At 34.1% G+C, this 26,310-nt stretch overlaps 1 protein-coding gene across 2 annotated transcripts in view; it reads right to left on the reverse strand.

Moving 5' to 3' along the window:
* Positions 1–20,696, reverse strand: part of LOC129004726 (glucose-6-phosphate isomerase-like) — a 29,706-nt gene extending 9,010 nt beyond the window's left edge. For both annotated transcript variants that reach the window (XM_054433308.1, XM_054433309.1), the window contains exons 1-5: positions 20,338–20,696; positions 13,874–13,964; positions 4,805–4,999; positions 2,740–2,820; positions 74–289 (exon numbers count right to left, since the gene is read on the reverse strand). In XM_054433308.1, coding sequence (XP_054289283.1) covers positions 74–289; positions 2,740–2,820; positions 4,805–4,999; positions 13,874–13,964; positions 20,338–20,681 — 927 coding nt within the window. In that variant the 5' untranslated portion in view covers positions 20,682–20,696. The remainder of the gene's footprint in view (positions 1–73; positions 290–2,739; positions 2,821–4,804; positions 5,000–13,873; positions 13,965–20,337) is intronic.
* Positions 20,697–26,310: the final 5,614 nt, after the last annotated feature.

Below are 26,310 nucleotides of genomic sequence, written 5' to 3' on the forward strand. Positions count from 1 at the left end.
ATTCTATTAGTTACATGAGTTTAACACAAAAATTTTTTTTAAAGCGTTAGTTAATTTCTAACAGATTACTAACGTCGTTAGCGGCCTTTAAGAACCAGCTCTTGGCAGTGTTGGCATTAGTGATGGTCTCCTGGGTGGTGAAAGTCTTGCTGGCGATAATGAAGAGAGTAGTCTCGGGCTTCAGTTTCTTGAGCGTCTCGACAATATGGGTTCCGTCAATGTTGGAGACAAAGTGAACCCTTGGTCCATCTGCATAGTGCTTCAATGCCTCAGTCACCATCAGAGGCCCCTGTCAGTGACAGAAAATTAGTCTAAAAGAAACGTCAGTACAATGAACTACACTTTTTGGTCATATACTGCAGCATTCTTAATATTAACTACTCAACTAAAACAAAAAACATTATATAAATATACATACTATAATACACTATCTGGGCAATATGAAATCCCAAGTTCATACTGAAATATTATTACATTTAAACACGTCTAAATAACAATAAATATCGGGATACTTATTTCAGTACAATAAACAGGAATGAATTTAAATAAAATAATAATACATTTGTAAATGAACTTTTACTTTTTTTTAACCTTTCGTTTAAGTTTTAAGAGTGAAATATATACAGTTCTCCAGCATGAAGTTTTTTCTCTAGGAATAAAAAAAAAAAAACTATTTTAGCTCTTTAGCTTATAAATATAAGAACACTGCAATTTTTTGGCAGTGACAAAATATTCGACCTCCACAATTGTCTGTTTGTAAACTGACTATCCATGTTAACACCTTAATTTTAAGTCCCACTGCTTGAGATTCACTTTATGTTATTGTTAATGTTGAGTAAACATTACTCTGTCATAGGGTTAAGTGCTTAAAAAGTGCTATTTCTTTGTTTTTCTTCAACTTTAGCCTGAGATCCTAATTGTTATAATTATCTGTTTAAATAATTGAAATGTTCATAATGTATTGATCTAACAATTGTTGGCTGAGTAAAGTAAAATAAACTCAAACCAAAACTTTTATATATTAACAATTTTCAACTGATACCGCCACTAAGAAATGAAATGAAATCAGGGCTGTGCGAATCCAGAAATTTTGGTTCGAATCCGAATCCGAATCATAACTGTACAGATTTTATCGAATCCAGATCGAATCCGAATATTTTAATTAATCCCGAGTCGAATCTGGGTCGAATCCGAATCTCAAATTTACAGCCATTATCGAACCTGGATCGAATCCGAATCTGAAATTTAAAGCTGTTATCGAATCCGAATATTTAAACGTGTTCAGAGTCGAATCCAAATCCGAGGAAAGTCAGCAGTACCAATTTTCACATTTTTAGACCACATTTTCTGGGGCTGAAATAACTTAGGGAATTGCTTAAAAAAATTCTTGAAATGGGCCAAATAAAAAAGTTATAAAATTTAGGCCTACCTATTTGAAGTTTTGAAACTAAAAAATTGGGCATAAGTTAGGCATACCACCTAGGCCTAAGTTACTCGCTAAAAGTGATGGACTACCAATTTGTGTAGTCTAAAACATAGGCCCAGCCTATTATACACCTCGGTGTTAATCCTCCACACAAGCCTATGTCTGCATTACTATTACAAGTAACAACTAACACTGTGAGGTTAAGTTTACTGATAGCCAAGATAGGGTTCAAATGCGACCTACACTAATGTGCCTAAAGCGTAACACCAAGTTGGTCAGGTTCCTAACATGAACCAGTCAACAGCAAATCGGAGTGCACAAGTAGTTTTTTAGTGTCTAAAAAATTATATTGAAAATTATATTCAATCAGAATCTAGTAAATTTGAATATCGAATCCCAACTCGGATCTATTTCCAAGAAATTCGAATATCGAATCCGAACCCGGATCTCTTACCAGTAAATTCAAATATCGATTCCGAATCCGAATCCAGTTAGAAACAGTAGATTCGTTCTCGAATCCAAATCGAATCTCTAAAAAGATTCGGATTCGATTCGTTTTTCGAACTATTCGCACAGCCCTGAATGAAATGAATAAGTGCTTTATTCAACGATAAGGTAATATGTAGGCCTACATCCAAAAACATAACACTTTGAAACTATGGTTGACACAACTTATACCTTTTAAAATGAATATGAGTCTTCACAAAAAAAGAAATTAACATTTTTCTATACAATAAATAAAATAATAATAAAACACAATAGACAACAAAACATAATACAGAATTAGGAAATCAGGTAAAAGTATAACGCCACTAAGAATAGCAACAAGTTGTGTAATTCAATGTATCATTGAATAAAAGTTTCAAAGAAAATATTGCAACATTATTCGAGTATTAAATTTATTTGTAATTAATTGGGATTGAGACGGTTTGGAAAAAAAATTAATTTGAAAGAATAAGTTTACAGAGGGCCATTCTAAAAAAATACAACACAGTTATGGTTTACTTTAGTACTAAATTAGTCATTAAAACTGTAATATACTGAAGTCATGATTACCAAGTCAGAACCACCAATTCCAATGTTGACGTAATTCAATGTATCATTGAATAAAAGTTTCAAAGAAAATATTGTGCAACATTATTCGAGTATTAAATTTATTTGTAATTAATTGGGATTGAGACGGTTTGAAAAAAAAAAATTAAGTTGAAAGAATAAGTTTACAGAGGGCCATTCTAAAAAAATACAACACAGTTATGGTTTACTTTAGTACTAAATTAGTCATTAAAACTGTAATATACTGAAGTCATGATTACCAAGTCAGAACCACCAATTCCAATGTTGACCACATCTTCAATGGACCTTCCACTGTATCCTTTCCATTTTCCTGATCTCACCTAAAATTGAAATGGTAATAAATAAGGTAAGAATATTTAACATTATAACTGCATTATTTCATTTAATAATGTGTATTTCAATGCCATTGTAATTTTTTATGTTCTTGGGATCGGTATAAACCCTGGGCTTGTTATGTCAAATACTTTACTTTACATTACACTACTATCTGATATTAATTTTTGTATATAGCACGATTCATAACTTAGAAATGGTACCAGGATTTGTAATAGCTTGAGATCAACCAAGCTACAAGATTTCTAGCTAAACACTAGAACTAGCTTGTCTTCACAAAAGTGAATTTGTAATGCCATGGAAAGTATCCAATTTAAATAAAAAATAGTAAAACATCTCTACCCCAGGATCCACCAATCTGTCATGGGGAATACACTCACTTAAGTTTATAAAAAAAATGTATTTAGCATTCGGATTGCTGTTTCATAGGTAAAATGTTTCAAAGACCTGCTCAAGGACAGCTAAAACAATCTCAATAGGAACGGAAAATTGTCACAATTAGGACTGATACCTATTATTGTCCTTTAGACTCCATTTTAGCAGCCACTTATACCTTCCGCAAAGATTCGTGACGGCTGAAGGATTAGGATGGTCGGGTGGTGTCACAGCCCCTAAATTAGCCCTCACTCGGCTGCTCTGGGGTTTGACAATGAGTCACCCACTGGGCTCAATGCATAGTTGGTAAAATGTTTGTATATCACCATAATGTGTATTAAATAAGATCATTTTTGTAACCTACATCAAATAACAAGAATATAGAGCCCAAACACGAAATAATTGTGATGATATTAAGCATACCACGACACGAAAACTGCGCAATTATTTCGTGTTTGGGCTCAATGTTCTTGCTATTTGACGCAGGTTACAAAACCAAAAGGGCGCCGCGGCAAAAGTAATGCAACCAAATTTTAAAAAGTTAGATGTACGGTACATAATGTATTTTGGAAAGTTATGTATAACCACGAATACTAGTTCTATTATTCTTGTGTGTAACTGAATGTTGAATATTACGTTGTATGCCTTTATTGAACAAATACATATTATTTGATACCAATCGGCAATCACTTTATAATTTGCAATGTTTTCCCAAATTAAATGTCAATATAGTATTGAATTAAATTTAGTAATAATAGCCTAATAATCAACTCCACTGTGGAGTTGAAGGCTCTGTCCCAACTTAATTATCTTAATATAAATCAATATTGCAATGTCGCGGTGTTGCTCTGATTTGCTCTGTAGCTGCCGTATTCTATTTTTATTTCGCCCAACCGGCCGACGGTTGACTTTGGGAACCACCCCTACCCCAATCACTCCTTTCTCCTACGGCAGTCTCAGCTCAGCTGTCAGCTTAGTTTAATGAGTGATTAAGAGTTATTTACATTTAATGTTTAGGATCTCATATCTAAATGTGATAAGGTGGTTTTCTTTTATTCTGTATAAAAATTATATTCAGTGTAGGTTTGGTTTGAGGTTTTGCATACCATTGCATTAATTTCAATTTGCTCTGTATTAATTAATAACATAGTACTTTTTATACATTTTAATATTTTCTTACATTAATTGGGATTTGGTTATAATCAATTAAAACAGATTTTCATACAAAATTTAAGAAATTTATCCCTAATAATTTATTAATCCCTGATTCCTGACTCTCGTATTTTTGTACGGTGATTCAGTCCCTTTTAGTGTTAATTTATGGGCATTAAAACAAAATGGCTACATCATCACTCATTGTGTGTTTGGGGGGGGGGGGGGCGCCTGGCAACATCCCGCCCCGGGCGCCGAAAAACCACGCGACGGCCCTGCGTCAAACTAATGCTATTTAAATAGGGAATAAATGTGATATTTTTAAGGAGACATCTTATTGTAAATCCAATTAGGCAAATGGAAATTCGCTTAGTCTGCAGGTTTTCTGCGGCGGAGGTATTCTATTTGTTAAAGTCCTGACGAGAAAGTGGCTACAACACTAACCTCTTGACTGAATTGCTTCATATGCTGCAACACTGCATTCACATCAGGCATCACATCTTTGCCATCCACCAGGATACTCTTGTTCTTGTCCCGGTTCCTCAGAGCTATGTGAAGCACTGCTCGCTTTTCTGTGAAGTTGATTTTGTCCCCACGGAACATTGCATCTCGTGCTTCTTTCACCTTGCGAGCGTTTGCCTGTAATGTTTGGTACATATTAAACTTTTAGACCATGCATAAACATTTTTAATATAAAATAATCTTTGTCAAAATATGTATCAGTCTAAAAAAAAATCAAAGTACCCCGGCTGCAGCAAACCTTCAGTATAAAGAATTTAGATATTGATTGGATTTTAAATCAAATGCTTCCGTAAAAAGGACAGACTTATTCCCTATTTAAATAGCATTAGGTTTACTGCTACTGGAAAGTGTGTTTTTTTGTAAATGCAGCTTCCAACCTGCAGCCTTGTATGAAATGGACTACATAAATTTGACAAATTTGAGCAACATACTGTATATCCATATACAAGCAAACCACAACAGTTTACTTTTTCTGCATAAGAATGACAAGGAAATTTGTATTTAATACTTTAAGCCCTAGGCTATTTATTTATCTCTCTGTTAATATATTTTTTGTTGGTTATGTTCTTTTATGTCTACTATCTTACGTATTTCAACACGATATGTCCATATTTAACTTAAATAATACCCGACAGCAGCAAACTGGCAGACTAAGCGAATTTCCATTTACCTGATTTTCAATCAAATTTATTTAAATAACAGGTTTAACAAGTAACCTAGGTTTGCTGCTACAGGAAGGGTAATAAAGTGTGTTGTTTATTTTAGTAAAATGTTAATAGCTTAGTATAAAATAAAATAAATATGCCAAGTTTGATCAGAATCTATCTATATATATAATACGTGAAGCAGTTTTTTGTTAACACAACTCCTCCCTTATTTGTGGACCAATTTCAACGTTTAAGGTGTCAAAAGATTCGTCTCAAATTGTAGTTTTGCAATAAGGTTTTAAAATTTAAAAATCCCTAAATACTAAAAATATACTGTTGGAATTTTTACAAATTAGGCCTATTGAAAGGTATCTAAATTCAAATACTGTACTAGTAATCTTGACGCTGTTTTAAATATTTTAATAATTAATTATTTGATAGCTAGGTCCTAATACCTTACTATTAGTTATCCAATACTACTTAACTAACGCTAACATAATCCTGCATTAGTTGTTAGACCGTTCCTCTATATCCATTATTACTTTACTAACGCTAACGTATCCCCGTTAGTTCTAAGCCTGTTCCTATACATCCGTGGCTAGTTATTGTGTAGGCCTAATCTAACATCCTAAGTTCAGGTAGACGAGTCTTTCATCCATTAATAGCGTTACTATTAGTATCACCTAAGTAGAAGCCAAACGCATATTGACAGGGTTTCTGGTTCCTATTAACCCTTCTGCTAACACCAGCCATGTTGTTGGTTGTTATATATTGCCTATCCTTATTTTGTGATTTATACTATGCTTATTAATGCTTGCTGAGTCGTCTATGCCTAGTTAGTAGTTATATGTAGGTATTAAATTCGTTATAAAGCATGTCCTATTTGATATTTCAGTTGTGTTTAACTATTCAGAAAGCTATTCTAAAATATAATCGAGTTGAATAATATTTCAGTCTTACACGGGTTTGATTTGAATTAAGCTTTTTACAAATCAATCAAATAAACTCATTTAACATTCCTTAGCTCCTTGATGCCAACACCTTTTTGTTGGATTGTCAACTCTGTCCTATCTCTCCATTTATTCAGGCCCTTAGCCTAAGAAACTAAATTGAACCTAAATTTAAACTTTTGGCCTACAATTAATAACTTTGAGATCACACTCAGAATAGTCGATAAGGATGAGTGTTTTAAGAACCTAAGAATATTAAAGTGTCTCCTGTGAGAACCTACAGACTCTGAATCAACTATTCTATTATTTTGTTTTCTTATTAAAAGGCATTGGAGCAAAATTTAACTTTAAAGTCTAAAGTAAAGGATTTGTAAAGCTTAAAGAAAACTTGACAGTTATCCTTGTTTACTTAACATAACTAGTTTTCTCCCTCTAAAGAATTTGATCTCGAACTTCAAAATTAGACTTGACCCCTGGAAATCTTACTTAAAGATAAAACCCACGCAACCAGATTGACTATCCTGGTCCTCAACCTAAATATCCTAACCTACTACCCGACAATAGGTTACAAAATCCATTTATAAATAAGCAAACTACAACAGTTTACTTCTCCATAAGAATAACAAAGGAATTTTAAATGTTTGGAATTTTCTCTGTAATCAATAACCGTTAAAAACACTTCAATAGGCCCATATTAAATTATCTGTTTTTTTAAGCTCTTAAAATGGTTTGAAGAGAAATGGGGTAATTTTTAGGTTTTGGGGTAAAAAATGAGACAAGCTAATTATTTTGACCCCATAAAACCCCGTGTCCATGGTTCAATCATGTTGTTTCGCAAACTCATCAAAGTTTTTTTATCTTGACCTACATCTTCAAGCCAAATTTCATCAAAATTGGACAAAAATTACTCAAGTTATTGCGTTTAATGACATCAAAAAAATCTTTGGCCTCTAGGGACAACAAAATGAAAAGGTACATCAATCCCGGGTCTAGGTCTTACCGTGCCACCTACGGTACTAGCTACTTCGCTATAGGAAAATTCGCTAAAAGTAAAAAAACGAAAATATGTGTTCTCCTATTTTAAAACGTTTTTATTAGCTCACTTTCTTGTCCGGTACAAATTTTGCAATCAATTTTATACTAAGTTCCCGATGAGCTAGAGACTTGAAACTTGAAACAGAGCACTCAAATGGATGACAATGTAATATTATATCATTTAATTTTCATACTTCCCTTGGGCTACGCCCCATGGCCTTGTTTTTATTAGCTCGCTAGTCGCTTTCCTACAAATTTTGATATCAATTTCAAACAAAGTTCCCAATTAGCTAGAGACTTGAAATTTGAAACATAGCTCACAAATGGATGAAAATGCAATATTATATCATTTAATTTTCATATTTCCCTTGGGCTACGCCCCATGGGCTTCCAGATTTTCTATGTTTACATTTGAAAGAATGTAAATATAACAATTAATTTAAGTCAGCTGTAAATACTTAAATTTGACAGTTCGAAGAGCAGAGGTTAAGAGGTACAGATTATGCGGTGGGACACACGGGAGGGACGATGACTAACATAATGTCAGCGTTCGCCGCTAGAACCGCTAAGTTGAAAAATTTAAATTAAGTTAATTTTATAATTTTTAGTTATAAATTTAACTTTTTAATTATAAAATTAAACTGTCATAACCTAACCTAACCAACCAAACTTGCTGATAATATAAAAAACAGATATAAGATAAAAATCAAATAAAGCAAAATCTTTGACAAAAAGTTAATGTCCTCGACGGATTTCGAACTCGAAACCTCCTGAACACTAGTCCGATGCGCTACCAACTACGCCACGAACGCCGCTGGAATCACATCGTCTCGTTACGGTAATCGTGTTGCCTCAAGAGAAGACATTAGCCACTAGAGATATGACGTCACCACACCTTTAGCCATCGTCCCTCCCGTATGCCCATTCCCAGATTATGCCCCCAAGAGATTCTTTATAAAAACAAACATTTCAAAATAAAGATAAACAATCTGATTGCTGATATAAAGGTGTTTGTTAATATTGTCATTTGTTATTTATTTAGTATTCTATAAAGTAAACAATTATAGTTAGTAGGTTATTATAGTTAGTAGGTAGGCCATAAATTCAATCTAATACATAATTATATGAAAAGAAACTAAAAAAAACCTTAGATTTCCCACATGCCTCTGTCTTAACCTGATATAGATGCTTGAAATAGATTTAACACCCACACACATTAAAAACTAAAAAGTAGAAAATAATTTATAAATAAAAAACTTTTTTAAAACAAAAGGTTTTTTAAAGCACAAAAAAGTAGAAAATAATTTATAAATATGTAGAGTATAAATACTTGAAGGATTTAAAACGAAAAACGTTGGGTGCATGCAATTGATAATAATACATTAGTTCAATAGATGAAGGTAATTGTAAATTATCTATTGCATGCACCCACGTTTTTAGTTTTAAATCCTACAAGTATTTAGACTCTACATATTTATAAATTATTTTCTACTTTTTAGTGTGTTAAAAAACGTTTTGTTTTAAAAAAGTTTTTTATTTATAAATTATTTTTTAGTATATTAGTCCTATTAGTATGTTCATCTATACTTATGTAAAAAAAAAACAAAGCAAGTGTTGTGTAAAATCCCTATTAAACTCGATTTTAGAGATATTTTTTTTTTATCCAATCGAGCAGACGAAAATTAGCTTAGTATGCAGGTTTGCTGCAGCAGAGGGAATACTATATTTGTATGAAATGTTTAAGTAGGCAACTGCAGCATGGTAGAACATTTTCTTCACATTAATCTTTTTAAACATTAAATTACTTACTAAATAACCTTTATTTTTATTTTATAGATACAAGGGTTTAACAAAATCCCCCACATTCAAATACATCCAAGACCACAAAATATGATATAAAAATAGTTCAATGGTTATTAAATATAAAGAGTTGATAAAATTATTGTAAAAAAATAGTGTATGGCATTATGAAAAATATCTATGCAAGATACTTTATTTATTTAGATAAATTGAAATAGGCCTATTTGTTGTCTGTAGTTAAAAAATTCAAATTATCTTTTAAAGAAAAACCTCATATATTATAAGTTAAAATTTAACAATGAGTTTTAGTTACTAAGATGTTTGGAGTAAGAATCATTAATACTTATCAGTAATAGCCTTTCTGAGGACAGATTATGCAATTAACAGATAAGTTAGTTTCTTCATTCTAATTGCCTGACCTCAACTGAAAGTGTTTCTTGGTTTGCCTGTTAGCAAATATAAAAACATAATTAGCTTGTTTATAATAAAAATAAATTACTTATGACCATATCTGAAAATTGAGGAATTTTTGTCATAGGTCATATTTATGAAACTGTTATTGAAGAGGTTTTCTTCTAATTGATTTACTATTCATATCAATGGATAGGGCCTACACCATTTAAAGAATATTGCAAAAAAATATGTTTAGAGACACAAGAACAGAGTGAAATCAATATATTAATTTGAAACTGTTTTTCTTTGTCACAGCTAATTTGAGAGAACGGCTGGGCGTAGAAACCCGTAAGAGGTGTCTAAAGAAAGGTTTTGGTCTGTAGATGAGCCATCAAAAGAGAATTTAAATAAATTCCCTTCGGACTCTGCTCCAGTGGCATTTAAAATTCCATTCCCATGTAATTCTTATAGAGGAAAAACTGAGTTTTTGTTACAGCTAATTTGAGAGAACGGCTGGTTATAGAAACTTGGGGTATCTAAAGAAAGGTCTTGGTCTATAGATGAGCCATCAATTGATGTACACATCTAGCTAGGTTGAACAACACATCTAAACCTCACTACATACTAAACATCTGGAAAACAGTGCCATCTCATCTCATCTCATTTGCATAATTTGTTGCCAACAAAGCCAGACTTGGTTATGGATATTGTTCCGCAAATGTTCAAGATTTGTGGCCAAATTCGTTTGACAGCAACCTCACGGCACAATTTCACAAAAATACGCCAGAAGTTAATCAATTAGCAAATAAGTACATGATGATTAAATACATTGGTTGATGTGGCAAAAAGAAAGAAACAAAATTGTTTAGACCCCATCGAAGTAAGAATGTTACTGCTTTCTGGAGAATCAGATATTTTTTTAAATAAAAAAAAAACAGATTTACTATGCCTCCCGTTTAAAGTTTGGTATTTTTATTACCAAAGATGGTGATTCACTTATACAACCAAAATACAATCTGAATGATTTTCCTAAAGAAAATGGAACCAGTTATTTTAGTACAGTCCAACCTCAGTATAACAAATCTGAAGGGACCGAACTGAATATTCGTTATATCAAGGATTTTGTTAAAACGAGGTTCGTTATATAGAGGTTAGGTTTGCAGGAATTTCGCTAAGTCGAGGTTCAGAACCAGCGTCGGTCAATATAGGTCGGGATATGACCTCATTAAAATACAATTAAAGTAGCATAGGCTACGCTACAATACTTTACAGTACAGTGTTTACATTGTACAGTTGAACTTAAATTATCCGGCAAAATAAAGGGGAGGGATCTTGATTATTGCGCAATCATGACAATGGCATTGACCTTGGTACAAGTTAAAAACTGTAAGTTTAAAATCACAACTTTTTCTAACCCTCCTAAAACCTAGCCAAACACTGTATTGCGTAGTCATAAACCATGTAAAGAACAAAACAAAACGGTAGAAAGTTTTCTAAGCTACTGCTCGTGATAGGCCGGTAGGCTACTCACAGTACAGTACTGATTTATCACAACGGAGAAATGGCAATAATAATCATTAACTATAGCATTGGTGTTGCTAATTGAAACAAATCGAATTGAAAACAATAAATTATTAGATAAGTCATTATAAAAGTGTATAATCATAGCCAACTTAAGGATAATAAAAACACTCGTAAAAGGAATGTTAAGATAACGATGTTGCTATTCTTTCTCTTTGGTTTTGTTTTTATATTCTTTCTTAGTTTTCTCTTTATCCAAAAATTGTAAAATTCACCATAGTTATCCCATATCGCCCAATCACAGCTTACTAAACATTACGTCGTCATCAGTCCTCATTGAATGAAATCAGTTCTCAGTTGCAACATAGCGTGCGCAGCGACAGCAGACAAAGATGTAAAACGGAGCAGACGAATGTTAGCGCAAGCGATGACGTGACCTTTCCATTTCATTTGATAAAGAAACAGATTTTCCCAAAACAATAATTGGGTGGGGGATTTGTTATATCGAGGGAAAGACGTAGACAATTCGTTATGCAGAGGTTAAATTCGCAATGTAGAGGTTCTGACAATGATAAATTCGTTATATTGAGGTGTATTATTTTAGCCGAAATCACAAAAAATTCGTTAAATCAAGGTCGTTGTTATGGTTTGTTTGTTATGTAGAGGTAAAATATACATTGTGTCTTATGGAGAGTTCTAGGGGATTTAAAAAAAATCGTTATATCAAGGTTAGACTGTAATATTGACTCTTTCCGTCAGATGACAGACCAATTATATGAACTCCTTTCTCCATAGTGAAAGGGGCTTTAACATGAACAAAAGTCATGAACAAGAAGCAATTGTAAGACTCCTGAAGAGCCTTTTGGGCAACCTAAAGCCGATGAAAGGACAGAAAATATTGAATTCAACGAATTCATTAACAACGTTTTTTAAGGTACCAATTATCAATTATCAATCATTGAGATGGGGACGCCACCTAGGTGCGTATTTTAACCCAAATATGAGTGAAGGATGAGTGTAGAATGGTGTGTGATGACCTGTGTAGCTTTGTTACTAGGACTAAGATCAGTGGTTATTAGTCAGGATCATTTATTTAAAGCCCAATGATCAGGAACAACTGGGTCCAGTTTTGAACCATCATAAAGCTACTGACTTTTCTCAGGATCGAACCGGCAACCTTTTGATTACTAGGCGAGCACTATAACCACTCAGCTACACAGCCAGTTGACACAATCGTCTTACTCATAATTATGTTTATCCTCCCTTCATTTAACTAAGATTTTAATAACTTCACTCTATCCATCGCAGTTAGCTGAATTTATGTAAAACCTCAGGATTAACCGTCGATTTTGACGGGATTCATCTGGTAGTAACTAAAATAAATAATGTCAATTGCATTGCAAATAACAACAGCAGTATACAAGCATAGATCAAAAACAATATTGCAAAAAAATAATAACAAGACATCAACTTAACCCATTGGCGCCAACTTACGAGCGTTAGGCGGACTTACGAGTGCCGCTTGTGTCACCGCTACGTAGCGCCACTAGTTATTTTATTATTATATTTTCCCCACTTTTGGTTTATTCTTCTTTTTATAATGTTTATAAATATCTTGCTTCTTGTTTTGCGTATTAACTGATTTATTTTGCGAATAGGGAACACGGTTGTGTAGCCATGGAAACCAGATATCTCCCAAAATCAGCTGCGGTAAGGTAAAACAAACATTTTTTAATGTTATTATAACAACTTGTCATTTTTCTTTGTAGGGAATCAATTGAACTTACAATAATCAAGTTTACTTTAAAAAAAAGTGTTAACTTTTTCATTTTTTATTATTTTATTTTTTTATATTTTAGGCCATACACTTTGATTACCGTTATCCAATTATCACTTTTTTAGTAGATAATTTCAGTGTGCACAAAGTGGTGAAACAATTATTAATTTATTACCTAAGGGTTTCTTTCTCTGTAACAATTAGAGTAAAAGTCTACAAATTGGGTAAAATTAATTGCCGTCAGAGGGTGCTGCAAGCAGCGCATTAATTCCTTCCCCAATGGGTTAATATAGGCCCCACAACAAATTCCTTAGCACACAGTATGTAGTAGGTAGGGAAATGATACTCATCAAAATACAAACTAAAAGTTTAACCATGATGCTTTACACTGTGGATAAAAAAACATTGCAAGTGAAAATCCAGTTTGCTTAGCCGTATACTAACATTGCTTACATTTTATTTGGATATTTATCAGAAGAAGATCAAGCCAAAAGTATACATAGGTAAGTAACAATATCTTACAATGATTAACAAAGTAAAATTGTATTGATATTTATTTATTTTAATATAAGACTTTAAAGTTGGTTTAATTATTTAAATTAAATCAGGCCAAAAATGTTCATTTTGTAATTTTGGTAGGCATACATATTTTAAGTTATTTTTCAGGTTGTGGTAGAAGGCCTAATATCCCACAAGAGATCATTAAAATAGTGATAAAGTTATCAAAACCTTAGTCCAGGTATATCAGACCTTGCTAAACAAGCTCTCCCCCGAGAAAATTAAGGGGGCATGCAACATGATAAATTTATTTATTTGACTATTGGTTACTAGCTATTAGCATACAAACAATGAATAAAAAATGTCTCACCAATTCCAAAAGTTGATTGAAGACTTCATCATTGATTCGGTTCTTAGAATAATCAATCAAAATATCCCCGTCCCCTGTATTAAGTTTCAAACTGAAATGTAAAAAATAACGAAACAGTTAATCTATGAATAGTTATGAAGTTGACATAAAATGTATATATGCCCTAACGTAAAGTTTGTACAATTTTGCTAGAACATCCTCAGAGGAAAAATTGTTTAGCACATTTTGGTTGTTAAAACATAACCAGGAACAATAGTTTGTAAGGAACTATACTATAATTAAAATCGTTCCAAATGTCACTGACAAACAAATAAATGTATAATAAATCAGTGAGGGGTTAGTCCATAAAGTATACATTTACTGCATATACAACAACAGAGGCCCCTTTTAATGTCTCCTTCCAAATTGGTTTCGGGATCTTGTTCCAGATGGAACAGCAGTTTTGTTTTTGGGTTTAGCAGTTTATGAACAAGGAGATCATGGAGATTTAGGTCTGTTTGAAGAGTGGTTCAGAGCCACAGGCACGTCCCGATACTGCAGACCCAGGCAAACTCCAACCAATCTCAAAAACTTCCTTTGAGTGGTCTAGAAAGTTGACTTGTCGGCCAATGTGTTAATGATACAGTGGCGGTTTCAAAGGGGGAGAAGCTGAAGGAGCTCAAAAAAATCCCCCTCTTGGACACTTGAAAAAAAGTCACCAAACGGCTTTAAACATACCAAATTTTGTGGGGGAGGACCCCTAAACTCCCCTTTTTTCTTAAGGTAGCCCCCCCTGGCATGGGCCTAAAACATGGACACTGGATGAGATCAAACTGGGCAACCATATTCTAGTAGGTGAACAAGAGAGCAGTAGTATACAATGTCCTAAGTGCCAAAGTGCTGCTCAGTCCCCAGGCTGATCGTAAAGGAAGTCCAAAAGCTTGTTGATGTAATTTTTAGTTGTCTAATTACTTACTTACTTTCCGTGTCCGGAAATCAGACTTCGCTTTTCCAAAAATTAGCTACCGAACTGACGTAAATTGACGCAAATCACCTTAAGCCGAACCCTGCTAAGACCCAAGTTTGTGCCTCTCACCTAAACAATAGAGAAGCAGGCCGTGAGTTGAATGAGAGGTGGCGGGGAGACCGTCTTCAGCATTGTCCTACACCCAAATATCTTGGTGTCATACTGGACCTCACACTGACATTTAAGGCGCATTGTATTGCGACAAGGGGTTAAGTCTCAGCGAGGAATAATATCATCAGGAAGCTCACCAGCAGATGCTGGGGTGCTAACCCTAATGTCCTCAGAACCTCAGCTTTAGCGCTCAGTGTGCCGGCTGCGGAGTACGCTGCACCAGTATGGAATGCATCGTCACATGCAAAAAAGGTTGACATTGCAGTCAATGACATGGCTCGGATTGTAACTGGGTGATTGAAACCAACCCCAGTACTTACACAAACTCTATCCTATCATAGGGATCGCCCCTCCATCAATCCGACGTGATGTCGCTGCCGACACAGAAAGGACTAAGCAAGAGACAGACCCTCGTCACCTATTACACGGCCACCAAACTGCAGAGTGACGGCTTCGGTTCAGAAAGAGCTTTTTTTATACGGACACAAGTCTTGGATGGATCACTCTCAAGCAATCGGGTGGCAAGGTGGGAGGCCACGTTGACTAAACTAACCCTCTCATACCAGCCAGGGAGGAACTGACTCCTGGTGGAGGCCTGCATTACACGGTGTGGAAGACCCTAAATCGAATCAGGGTCGAGGTACCAAAAGGTACGACAAACATGCAGAAATGAGGTCTCTTACCAGACGAAGAAAGCATCTTGTGTGCGTGTGGTGCTGTTCAAGATCCTGGCCATCTGCTGATCTGTCCACGCCTAGACCAGTCTTGCACATTAGATGATCTTTTACAAGCGAATGACAAAGCCATTTTGGTACAGAAGCTAATTTTTTGGAAAAGCAAAGTCTGATTTCCGGACACGGAAAGTAAGTAAGTGGACAACTAAAAATTACATCATATCCTATTGTAGATACAGTAAAGGTATTTAGGACCCAGACCCCAGCTTAAACGTCCTAAAATCACTTTTAAACTATTCTACGACATCAACTACAACTTTATTAAAGAATTTTTTGGCGCCGAAACCTCCGTTTATTATTAATTACAGTAGAACCTTGATAACAAGACTCTCATGGGGATTATAAAATAAGACTTGTTATCAAGGTTGTCTTCTTATTGAGGTTTGCAATAACATGTGATTAGGGGTAAAATAAATTCTGGGGGGTTTAAAAATGACACTTGTTATCAAGGGTGACTTGTTATCGAGGGTCTTCTTATCGAGGTTCCACTGTAAATATATAAACAATAATCCCAACTCACTAGGGGGCCGGTGGGAATTCGGGGTTTTTGGTGGGGGAGATAAAACGTGGTTAATTATGGGGAGAAAAGGGTAATTTGACGGGTAAAAGGGTAATTTATAGGTAATTACTCAGCAAGAATGGGAAATTAGTCTGTATAAATGGGTATCCTTTGCCGCCGACGCCGACGAGCAGAGGCGGCAGAGACAGGAAGACCATCAAAATTGTATTGTACCATAAATAAAAACAATAACAAAGTAAAAATAAAGTTGTTTGTTTATTTTATCCTCAAATCAAATCAAATCAAAATTTCTTTTATTCCGTATAAAATAATTGTTTTTACAAATAATGTATTACAATAGAAGTAAAACTAAATACCTTAAGTTATAGTATACGAAATTAAACCCACATGGGAAAACCCGTCCGTGGGAGTGAGTCGTTTTATATTGCAGCCTAATAAGAAAGAAAAAGAAACTTTGATAGTTATTAAAAAACAAAACAAAAAACTTCTAATTACTGGCATGATTACAAAGCGCTAGCGGAGTTTTGGCTAATCGCATAGGAACATAGATAATGATGTCAGATTGACTCGTTGACTTCCCCCTACCATTAACCACCCAAAACGTCCCCCTCCCCCCACACACACACACTCACTAAGACACACTCACGCGCGCACACACAATCACACGCTGTACCAGCTGTCAGCTATTATCTGTATATGGAAACTAATAATCTATTAGCTCCATCCCTACCAATGAGATTGAGCCAGTGAACAATGTTTTTTTTGTACGTTGTAATTGAGTGTCTGTCGAAGTCTCGTAAGTCTAGTGGAAAGATAGAGTAAATGATGTGTGCAACGTAGTGGCAATTAGTTGTAGAAAATGTCTTTGTAAGTCTGGGTAAGCGTATGCCTTGGCCCAGTGCATGTCGAGTATTATGGTCATGTTGTGGACGAACAAAGAGTGACTCGTGGTGTTTGAAAGTAAACATCGAAACTGTTCTGATGAATAGTTGCATTAAATCAAGTACATTCATTTCAGTGAACAGAGCATCCGACGAGTATTGCCTAACCTTGCCAAGTGCCGCTTCAATAATTGCCTTTTGTGTTACAACGAGAGGTTGCAGAATGTTGCTGTAAGCACCACCCCAGGCAATTATCCCCCCCTCAAGCAGCGACTTTACATAAGCAAAATATGCATTTTTAATTTCACCCATTTCAAGAAAATGGTGCAGTTGGCGAAAAGCAAAAATTAGTTTTCTTAACTTTTTGTTTAAATATGACACGTGATCTGCCCATGACAATTTAGAATCAAACACAACTCCAAGATATTTATAATTTTGAACTCGATTTATTACCGGGCAGGTACAACTATTTCTGATTTCATGACCACAAGAATGAATTTTTATTTCGTTGCGAAGTGTGTCACCTCGAGCTCTTAAGGAGATTGGAATAAATTTTGTTTTAGTTACATTGAGCGTTAACACATTCTGATCAAACCATTTTTTAATTTTTGACACGCATCTTTCGGCATTGGCAAAAGCTGAGTCCCAAGTTTCGCCTTGGAATAATAATAAGGTGTCGTCAGCAAAAAGGTAAAACTCACCCTTAATATTTAATTTCACAAGATTGTTAATGTAAATTAAGAATTGGAAAGGCCCTAACGTGCTACCTTGGACCACCCCAAAATCTACATTACCAAGATTTCCATTGATTCCATTAATATTAACAAACTGCTTTCTATAATCAAAATAAGATCGGAACCATTGCAGAGCTACATCTTTAACACCTATCAGTTCTAATTTTTTTTAAAGGAGCGATCTATCTACTGAGTCGAAAGCTTTGGCCAAGTCAAAAAATACCAGAATAACACGCCTGCCTCTACTGATGGCCAAATTTATATCTTTATTAACCTCGAACAATACATCTGTGATATGTTTTTTGATTTTCTAAAACCAAACTGGTGGTGTGTTAAAATATCGTGCTGGTTAAGGTAATGAAAAACTTGATCTTTGATAATTTTTTCTAAAATCTTAGTGAACACACTTAGCAAAGAAATTGGCCTAAAATTTGAGATATTGGTGACGTCCCCAGAATTGAAGAGGGGAATAACCTTGGCAATTTTGTAGGCGTTTGGAGAAAATGCTACTTTGGATACTCTTGTTAGTTATATGTAGCAGTGGTTGTCTAAGTGTCTCCCAGTTGTCTTTGAGTAGTTCAGCTGATACACAATCATACCCTGGAGCTGAGCCTATATATTTCATACAAAAATGGCTTTAAAAATATTTAAACAGGTCAATAAAAAGTAGTGTAACATCTATCACCTGTGTGAATAGATCCTTAAGTTACCTCTAAAAACGTGAAGTTAAGTTTTCAGTCTTCTTTTGTTTGAATATTGATAGGCCTAGTTTTATTTATTCAAGTTCATTAAAAGCGTACACCGATCTTAAGTGAATTTTCACATTCAAAACATCAATAAAACATATAAACAGATCATAACCTATTTCCATGTTTGTTTACATTGAAAATAAAAATATTTTAGAAACGATATATTGAACCGAATCATCAACATTTCTGCAGACATATGTTACGAATACATAGAGAAAACATACTCCTCAAGGAGTAAGAAATCATACAGCAAGTTTGATTGGTTTGGTTAGCTTAGAACAGTTTCATTTCATAATGAACTATTATTTTTTCCTCTGGAAATCAAGTTTGGTTGGTTTGGTTGGTTTAGAACAGTTTAATTTCATAATCAATAATTATTTTTTCCTCGTGAAATCAAACAGCAAGTTTGGTTGGTTTAGAACAATTTCATTTCATAATGAACCATTATTTTTTCCTCGTGAAATCATACAGCAAGTTTGGTTGGTTTGGTTAGTTTAGAGCAATTTAATTTCATAATCAACAATTATTTTTTTTCTCAACAAGTTAGTGTTCATAAGATCTACATGTTGAAATCTTAACTGCAGTACTTTGCTATTGAAAACGGGATTTTACGAGAAATACAGAGGGAATTCAGGTTAAATTGAGGGAATTCTAGGGGTAATTGTGGTACGGTGACCTGTCACTGCAACTGCATTTCTATTGTTTGTGGTTTGTGGTGAAACAAATCAATAGATGATGTAATTGTGCAATTTCTGATTGGCAGATGATTTCTTTCGTGTAGTAATCTGATTGGCTGGTGGTTTCGTTGTTAGTTGTTTGTTTAGAACTGTCTCCATGACTCCATGTTGTTAGTTCAAAGTGAAGTAGGTAGTGACAAAGGAGGACGTAGCTCAAATTTGTGATTAATTTTAATTCTGATTGTGTCAGAAAATCGCGAAGAAATATCGAATACAGAATGTTCGGACATTATGTATGTAGAAAACGGGGTTATTCCTGGTGAAATATATGTGGATACCTATCAATAGCCTGTGTATTTGTTGGACAAAGTGATTTTAATTTTCATTGTAGGCTAGTTGCTGTTAGGCCTACTGGTTGGCTATCGGCCAACCAAAGACATGGTGCTCTCTGTGCGTGCCGGTTTTGGTTAGCTTTGGGTGAGACAGCAGTAAATTATATGTCAAGTGCATATTCCTTGTACATTTTTCACATCGATGTAGTGAATCCAACATTCTTGAAGTGTGGAATTGTGTAAAATTGGTGTATATTGAGGTTTTGGAGGAACTGTGTTGTTAGGGTCGGTTTGAATAAATTCCAGTCAATAAGTTATTTGAGACTGGAATTGCTTTCCCCCCCAACTCCAAAACTTCATTTTATACACTTTTTACACAACTTCACACTTCAGAAAGTGTTTTTAGGCTGTGGGTCCTAAATTTTTACCACAGTAAATAATTACCGAATCTTTGACTATTAATACATAGAATCTTAAGTTAGCATACTAAGTTAGGCCAACCTAAATAAATTCCAATCAGATTCTGAGATGGTTGGGGGAAAAAAGTCCTGAAGAGGTTAAGATTACTTATAACAAATAATGTGACAAGGTCGGACATAAAACATATGGACATGGTCTTCAAAAATTGGGTTATGTATGTAGACCAGGCCCTAGGCCTTAGTATTCCTACAAAGTCAAGTAAAGGTCACTAATGTTTACATCATCTGAAACATTACTCACCTGAAGGTTTCAAATCTTTTAGGATCGTCTTTTAGCAATTTTTGAATGTTGAGTTTATCTCCACTTCTGTTATAAGTTTCTTGCAACTTCTTCCAGGACGGTTCATCGGTCAACTTAGGCCTACCTTCCATTTCTCTAACAAATTCTTGCTCTTGCTGCTTTGAATTGACAGCACCAACAGCCTCCTCCTCAAGCTCAAGCTGATTGTTGGAATTGGAGGGGTTTGATTGTGGTAGGGGTACGCTTTCTCTACCAGTACCAGTATCACCGTTCTCACCATTACCAACAGCATTTGTACCCAGGCAGACAACGGCAATATAGAAAATTACCAACGCTAATGACATTTTAATACATATAACAAGAAGTGACTAAAGATGATGTACTGGCGTTTACAAGTAAATGAACTAGAGAAAATGAATATCGGTAACCAAAAGCCTGATGCAGAACAGAACATTGCAATTATCTTAATTATATAATATAATTAAGATAATTGCAAACATATGCACAATCGATCAAAATCACCTGCTATGACACTAGCACGTAAAATGATATTTAGTGATAAAACTTGATATTTGATCGCTGTACATTTGCTATTGATACGCATCTATCAATATTGGTTATTCACTTCGGCCGAAAAATTTAGCGAGTTTCTTGTAGGAAAGATGTTTGTGTCACTCTACGCATTTCACCACCTTGTGTGGCATTTGCAGGGGGCCTTCCTTGTTTGTTTTATATGTTAAATAATTTAATGATTACATATAATTTAATGTTATGCTAATTGTACTTGAATTTGTGACAGATGATTATTATTATTGTAGTTTATGTTTGTGGTTGTTATGTTGTGAATCATTCTAAAAAGTCAATTAGGCTATACCACCATACAAATTATACAGGCAAATCTCAAATCGTACAAATTACTTATTTTAATGAAATCTATGTGCATTTGAATTATGTATAACATACTTTATACATATAGTTTTACTTTAAAAAAATCAATAATTTTGGGTTTGTAGGTACAGTATGACAGATTTAAAGAACCACATTGTTCACTTTTTTGTTCTCTGTCAATTGAGAAGCACAGAATAGTGCCAAACTTATTGCATAATCTGGTTAAATTAACCAAGAAATATGGTCTTAAATTTAATAAGATTTTAAATCATGGACAATAAGACAATAATCTTACTAATATTATAAATCTGAAAGTGTGTGAGTGTGTTTGTGTGTGTGTTGCTCAATCACGCATAAACTACTGGACGGATTGGGCTGAAATTTGGCATGATGATAGCTCACATTCCCGATTCACATTAAAGCATATTCTTATCTCAAAAACCCTTTCGGGCTCCGCCCCAGTGGCTCTGTAGTTCCCCATGTTAATCTTATGATTTTTCATATCCTTATATATAATACGTGAAGGCGATTTCTACGAAACACTACTCCTCCGTTAATAATGGACGGATTTTCACAAACGACGTGTCAAAATAAAGTATTTTTTGTGTAGACGCCCCGTTTCACCAATTCCTGTAATAAAAATCCTCGGGCTTTGCCCCACAGGCCATCAAAGTTGGAGTTTCTCCCTTAAGATTAACATGGGGGAATAATCTAAATATTTAATTGGAAACTTAGTCCCCACTAATGTGAGAGAACGGCTGGGCGTAGAAACTTGGAGAGGTGTCCAAAGAAAGGTCTTGGTCTGTAGATGAGTTATCAAAAGAAAAACTAAGCAAAATCCCTTAGGACTCTGCCCCAGAAGCCTTTAAAGATCCATCCACAGAGCTGTTTACATTTTGGCCATGTGAATAATACTTTTTAATGAAACAGCTGTTCAATTTTAAATTGTATTTCAAACATCACATATTTATTGGGAGTTACCGGTACTGAATTCTACCAAATAAGTATTTGCAATGTTGTTTTCTGATTTCAAAATTTATTTTCTTCTTTATCATGTCATGTTTTGCAATATAACGTTACATTACGGAATCAGTGGAAAATGATTTTATCACAGCAGTTCTTAAACTATTTGTTATTGAACTATCTTATATCTATTGTACGGGTTGGTGTCTGCCTTTTTCACCACTTTTGCCTACATTTTATCATATTATTCTACACATATAAAATATTTATGTAGAAATATCTGATCTTATCGTGTCTAATAAAATCCAAACATAGAAACATTGCCTAAAATGGTACCCATATTGACAAATTATTTGCACCTGCCTTTATTACAGACTTTGACTGGGTTGGTAAAATTATTGAAAATAACACGACATTTTGGCTGTAAAATATAGTACAAAGAGAAAATACTATATAAGCAACTACTGTCACGACAGAAAGGTCATATTCCTTTTAAACTAGATCACATATTCGTTTATAAGATACGTTGATTAACAATATGTAAACATATACGTAACAGCCAATTTACAGTATTTTTACTTTTTGAAAATGTCCCATTGTAATGTCATTTGCATTATTTGTTGCCAATGAAGCCCCCAAGACCATATGAACTAGGAGGACCCTAACAGTTCAAGAATAAAAGTCAACTTCACTTCAAGTATTCCACTACCACTACACCTAACATTCCGAAGAGAGATTATATTGACAACTTTATGTTATTTATACGGCTGAGACAACTAATAACTGTCATCCCCCACGTCAAGGAATTCCAGCTTTAACAGTAACAACCCACAATCAATTTCTCAAAACTATACTAGAGGGTTCATTCATTGACACATAAGTACGATATGAACTGACGCGACGTCACGAAGGAAAAATCAAACTTAATCTGTAACGGATATACCTCCCTTTGAAGTTAGAACTTTTTCTTCCCAAAAAATATTTTCATTTCAAATAAAATCATATTACACTGATGAAATTACGTAAGTGTTTAACTACAAAAGATCCACCAATACGATTTTAATACTATTAAGTACTTCCAAAGGAAGAGATACCATATAACATACTAATAATAACTCCGATGACGTACAGTATAGGAAATATTTTAATCATTGAATGATCAACCAAATTTGGCAACTAACGCAGTTAATATTATTGTTTTTGCACTTATTACTCTTTAAACAATGCTAAATGCTCAAAATATGTATATTTCACCCAATTTATCGCAGTTAGATGAATTAACGGAAGCCTTGAAAGTAACCGTCGATTTCGACGGGTTTCACCTAGTTTACAAGGAATTAATGAATCTTAACAGCTGTTTCAATTAAACAAGTTGGTTCTGTTCCATGATGTTCAATAAGATAAAGTTACAGTTGGATTTTTTTTAGCTAGAAGCAGTTAAGGTGTGGTGGAATATCTTTGAAGATGAACCTATTTGGCTGTAGTGATATTATGTGTTAATTCATATGTGTGAAATTTTTAGGTTAAATCAAAACAAACAAACTAGCACACTTGGAATTGACAATAGTTAAATATACTTTAAAAAATATTACCCTAGTCTACTTTTATAAAATTATTTGGCAATTTACAAAATATTTACTGTGAAATAGACACGTGATTCCTAATTCCAAATCAACTAATGAATAAGTTGTTATTTAATTATTGTCTCCAAATTATAAGTGACTAGTGGAACCCCGTCGAAATCGACGGTTAATCTTGAGGATTAATGTAAATTCAGCTAACTGCGATAGATAGAGCGAAGTCATTAAAATCTTAGTTAAATGAAGGGAGGATGAGCATAATAATAAGTATGCCGATTGTGTTCCCTAAAAAAAGTGATCGATGAGTTTGTTTAACACAATATTACCTACCTTTTTATCGGCTTTAGGTTGCCCAAAAGGTTTTTTAGGAGTCTTTTATTGTTTGTTCATGAGTTTGTTTCATGTCAAGGCCACTTTCAATATATGGGAGAATGAGTTCATATAATTAATCTATCATGTTACGGAAAGAGTCAATATTTATTACTAACAACAAATTCCATCTGCTTTAGGAAAATCATTCAGATTGTATCCGGATTTATAAGTAAATCTTCATCTATGGTCATAAAAATACAGAATTTTATCAGCATATTAAATCAGTTTTCTTGTATTTGATAAAAATATCTGATTCTCCAGAAAGCAGTAACATTCATACTTCGATCTAAGCAATTTTAATTCCTTCTCTTACCACATCGACCCATGTATTTAATCATCCTGTTCTTACTTGATAATTCATTAACTTGTGGGGTAGTTTTGCCTTGGCTATATCGATCACATAAAACTGTGCATGTATTTCGTTGATGGAATGAACCATAATTGTAGGAAATTTGATCACACATCTTGAACATTTGTGGAACCAAATCCATAACCTAGTCCAGCCTTGGTAACAAATTATGCAAATGCGATGAGATGTGATGACACTATTGTGTTTCCGAATGTTCTGTGTACATCATGTGTACATGTGTACAAAAACCCTGTACACATTCTTTTTAATACCTGAATTGACATTAGTTCACCTACTTCACCAAAACCATAGATGAAACACACTCCGTAGTTAGTCTATTCCAAAACTTGAACACAGCTCTCATCCTCAACGTACTCATCTATGACACAATTTTCAACCCGATTATCAAAAACTTTTATACCAATAAATGAATTTCTGGGGTTCTTTCTTGAATTAAAAAATAAATGGTGATTGAAAGTAGGCAAAAAAAAGGCAAGTGCCAACCTTACAATATATATAAGCTAACCCGATAAGGAATAATTATGTTCCTTTGAAATTGATATGTCATACTTATTTCATCATTTAAAATTTTCAAAGAGCAATAAAGCATAGATTTTTGAGCAAAACATTTAAAACGTATCATAAATTTATCATTTTATTGAAACTATAAAAAACTTGCCATGCAGAGATGACAAGATAAACTTTTAAAGATTAACGTTTTGGTCCATTTAAATTATAACTAACAGCTAATTATAGTATTGATGACAATTCATTAATGCAATCAGATAAGTTCACCACGTACAAACAGGATAACATTATACGATAGGCCACAAGGAAGCAAGATTCGAGTTTGGTTTATAAAATGCAGTAGCCTAAATACTGAATGTTTTCTAGTAAATTAGACAATTAAATATACTAAATTAATTCCTTTTATATTAATTGGGCATTTTTCAAAAGTAATACAACACGGCCCCTATGCCTAATTGGCAACATGCCAGTTTGTTTGTTTTGATTTAACCTCAAAAGTCAAAATTTGACACATATGAACACATGATAGCACTACAGCCAAATAGGTTCATCTTTAAAGATATTCCACCACACCTTAACTGCTTCTAGCTAAAAAAACTCCAACTGTACAAAGATTACCAACAGGGTGCAGCACTATAATTTTTTTTTAATTTATGACAACAGCTAATTTCCAACCAAAAGGTGAGTGAGCGTAGCGAACGAACTTCAACCAGGACGTGAATGAGCCATGCGAATACTTATTAAGTTAAACGGGGCAAAGCCCGCGGGTACAGCTAGTTAATAAATAATTGTCTTCGGAAATCGTTAAAGATGTTATCTTTATCCTTCCTTGTTATTGAGCGGAGCGAGCGAAGCGAGCGAAGCTCTTATACTACACTCCTGCTTTTTTATTACAAATACTCCTTCTGAACGGCTGAAGCGATCCGCATGAAATTTAACACAGTCATAGTAACCAACCATGGGAAGGTATAAATCTGAAACGGTACAAATCGGACCATAGGACTTTTCCCTACATGAATGCAAACTTTTGGAAATTTAACATGGGCCTTATGGGTTAATTGGTCGCCATGTCATTATTTGCGAGTAAACACTAAAAAGTAAACAAGAGCCTCAACATTAGTCAACAAATCTACCACATGATAAATACAGTACAAAAGAAAAAATTGGATAATTATACTAAAGAGCATATTATAGTATATTGTATGTAATACGAAATGATTAACAATCAGTTCTATATTGAGTGATTAAACTCCATGCCGTTTATATTTAATTGTAAAATGGTTCTGTTCTTTT

The sequence above is a fragment of the Macrosteles quadrilineatus genome, unplaced genomic scaffold (assembly GCF_028750875.1).
Source record: "Macrosteles quadrilineatus isolate MER2022 unplaced genomic scaffold, UCM_ALF_1.0 Scaffold_11__1_contigs__length_5352618, whole genome shotgun sequence".
In the NCBI taxonomy this organism is placed as follows: domain Eukaryota; kingdom Metazoa; phylum Arthropoda; class Insecta; order Hemiptera; family Cicadellidae; genus Macrosteles; species Macrosteles quadrilineatus.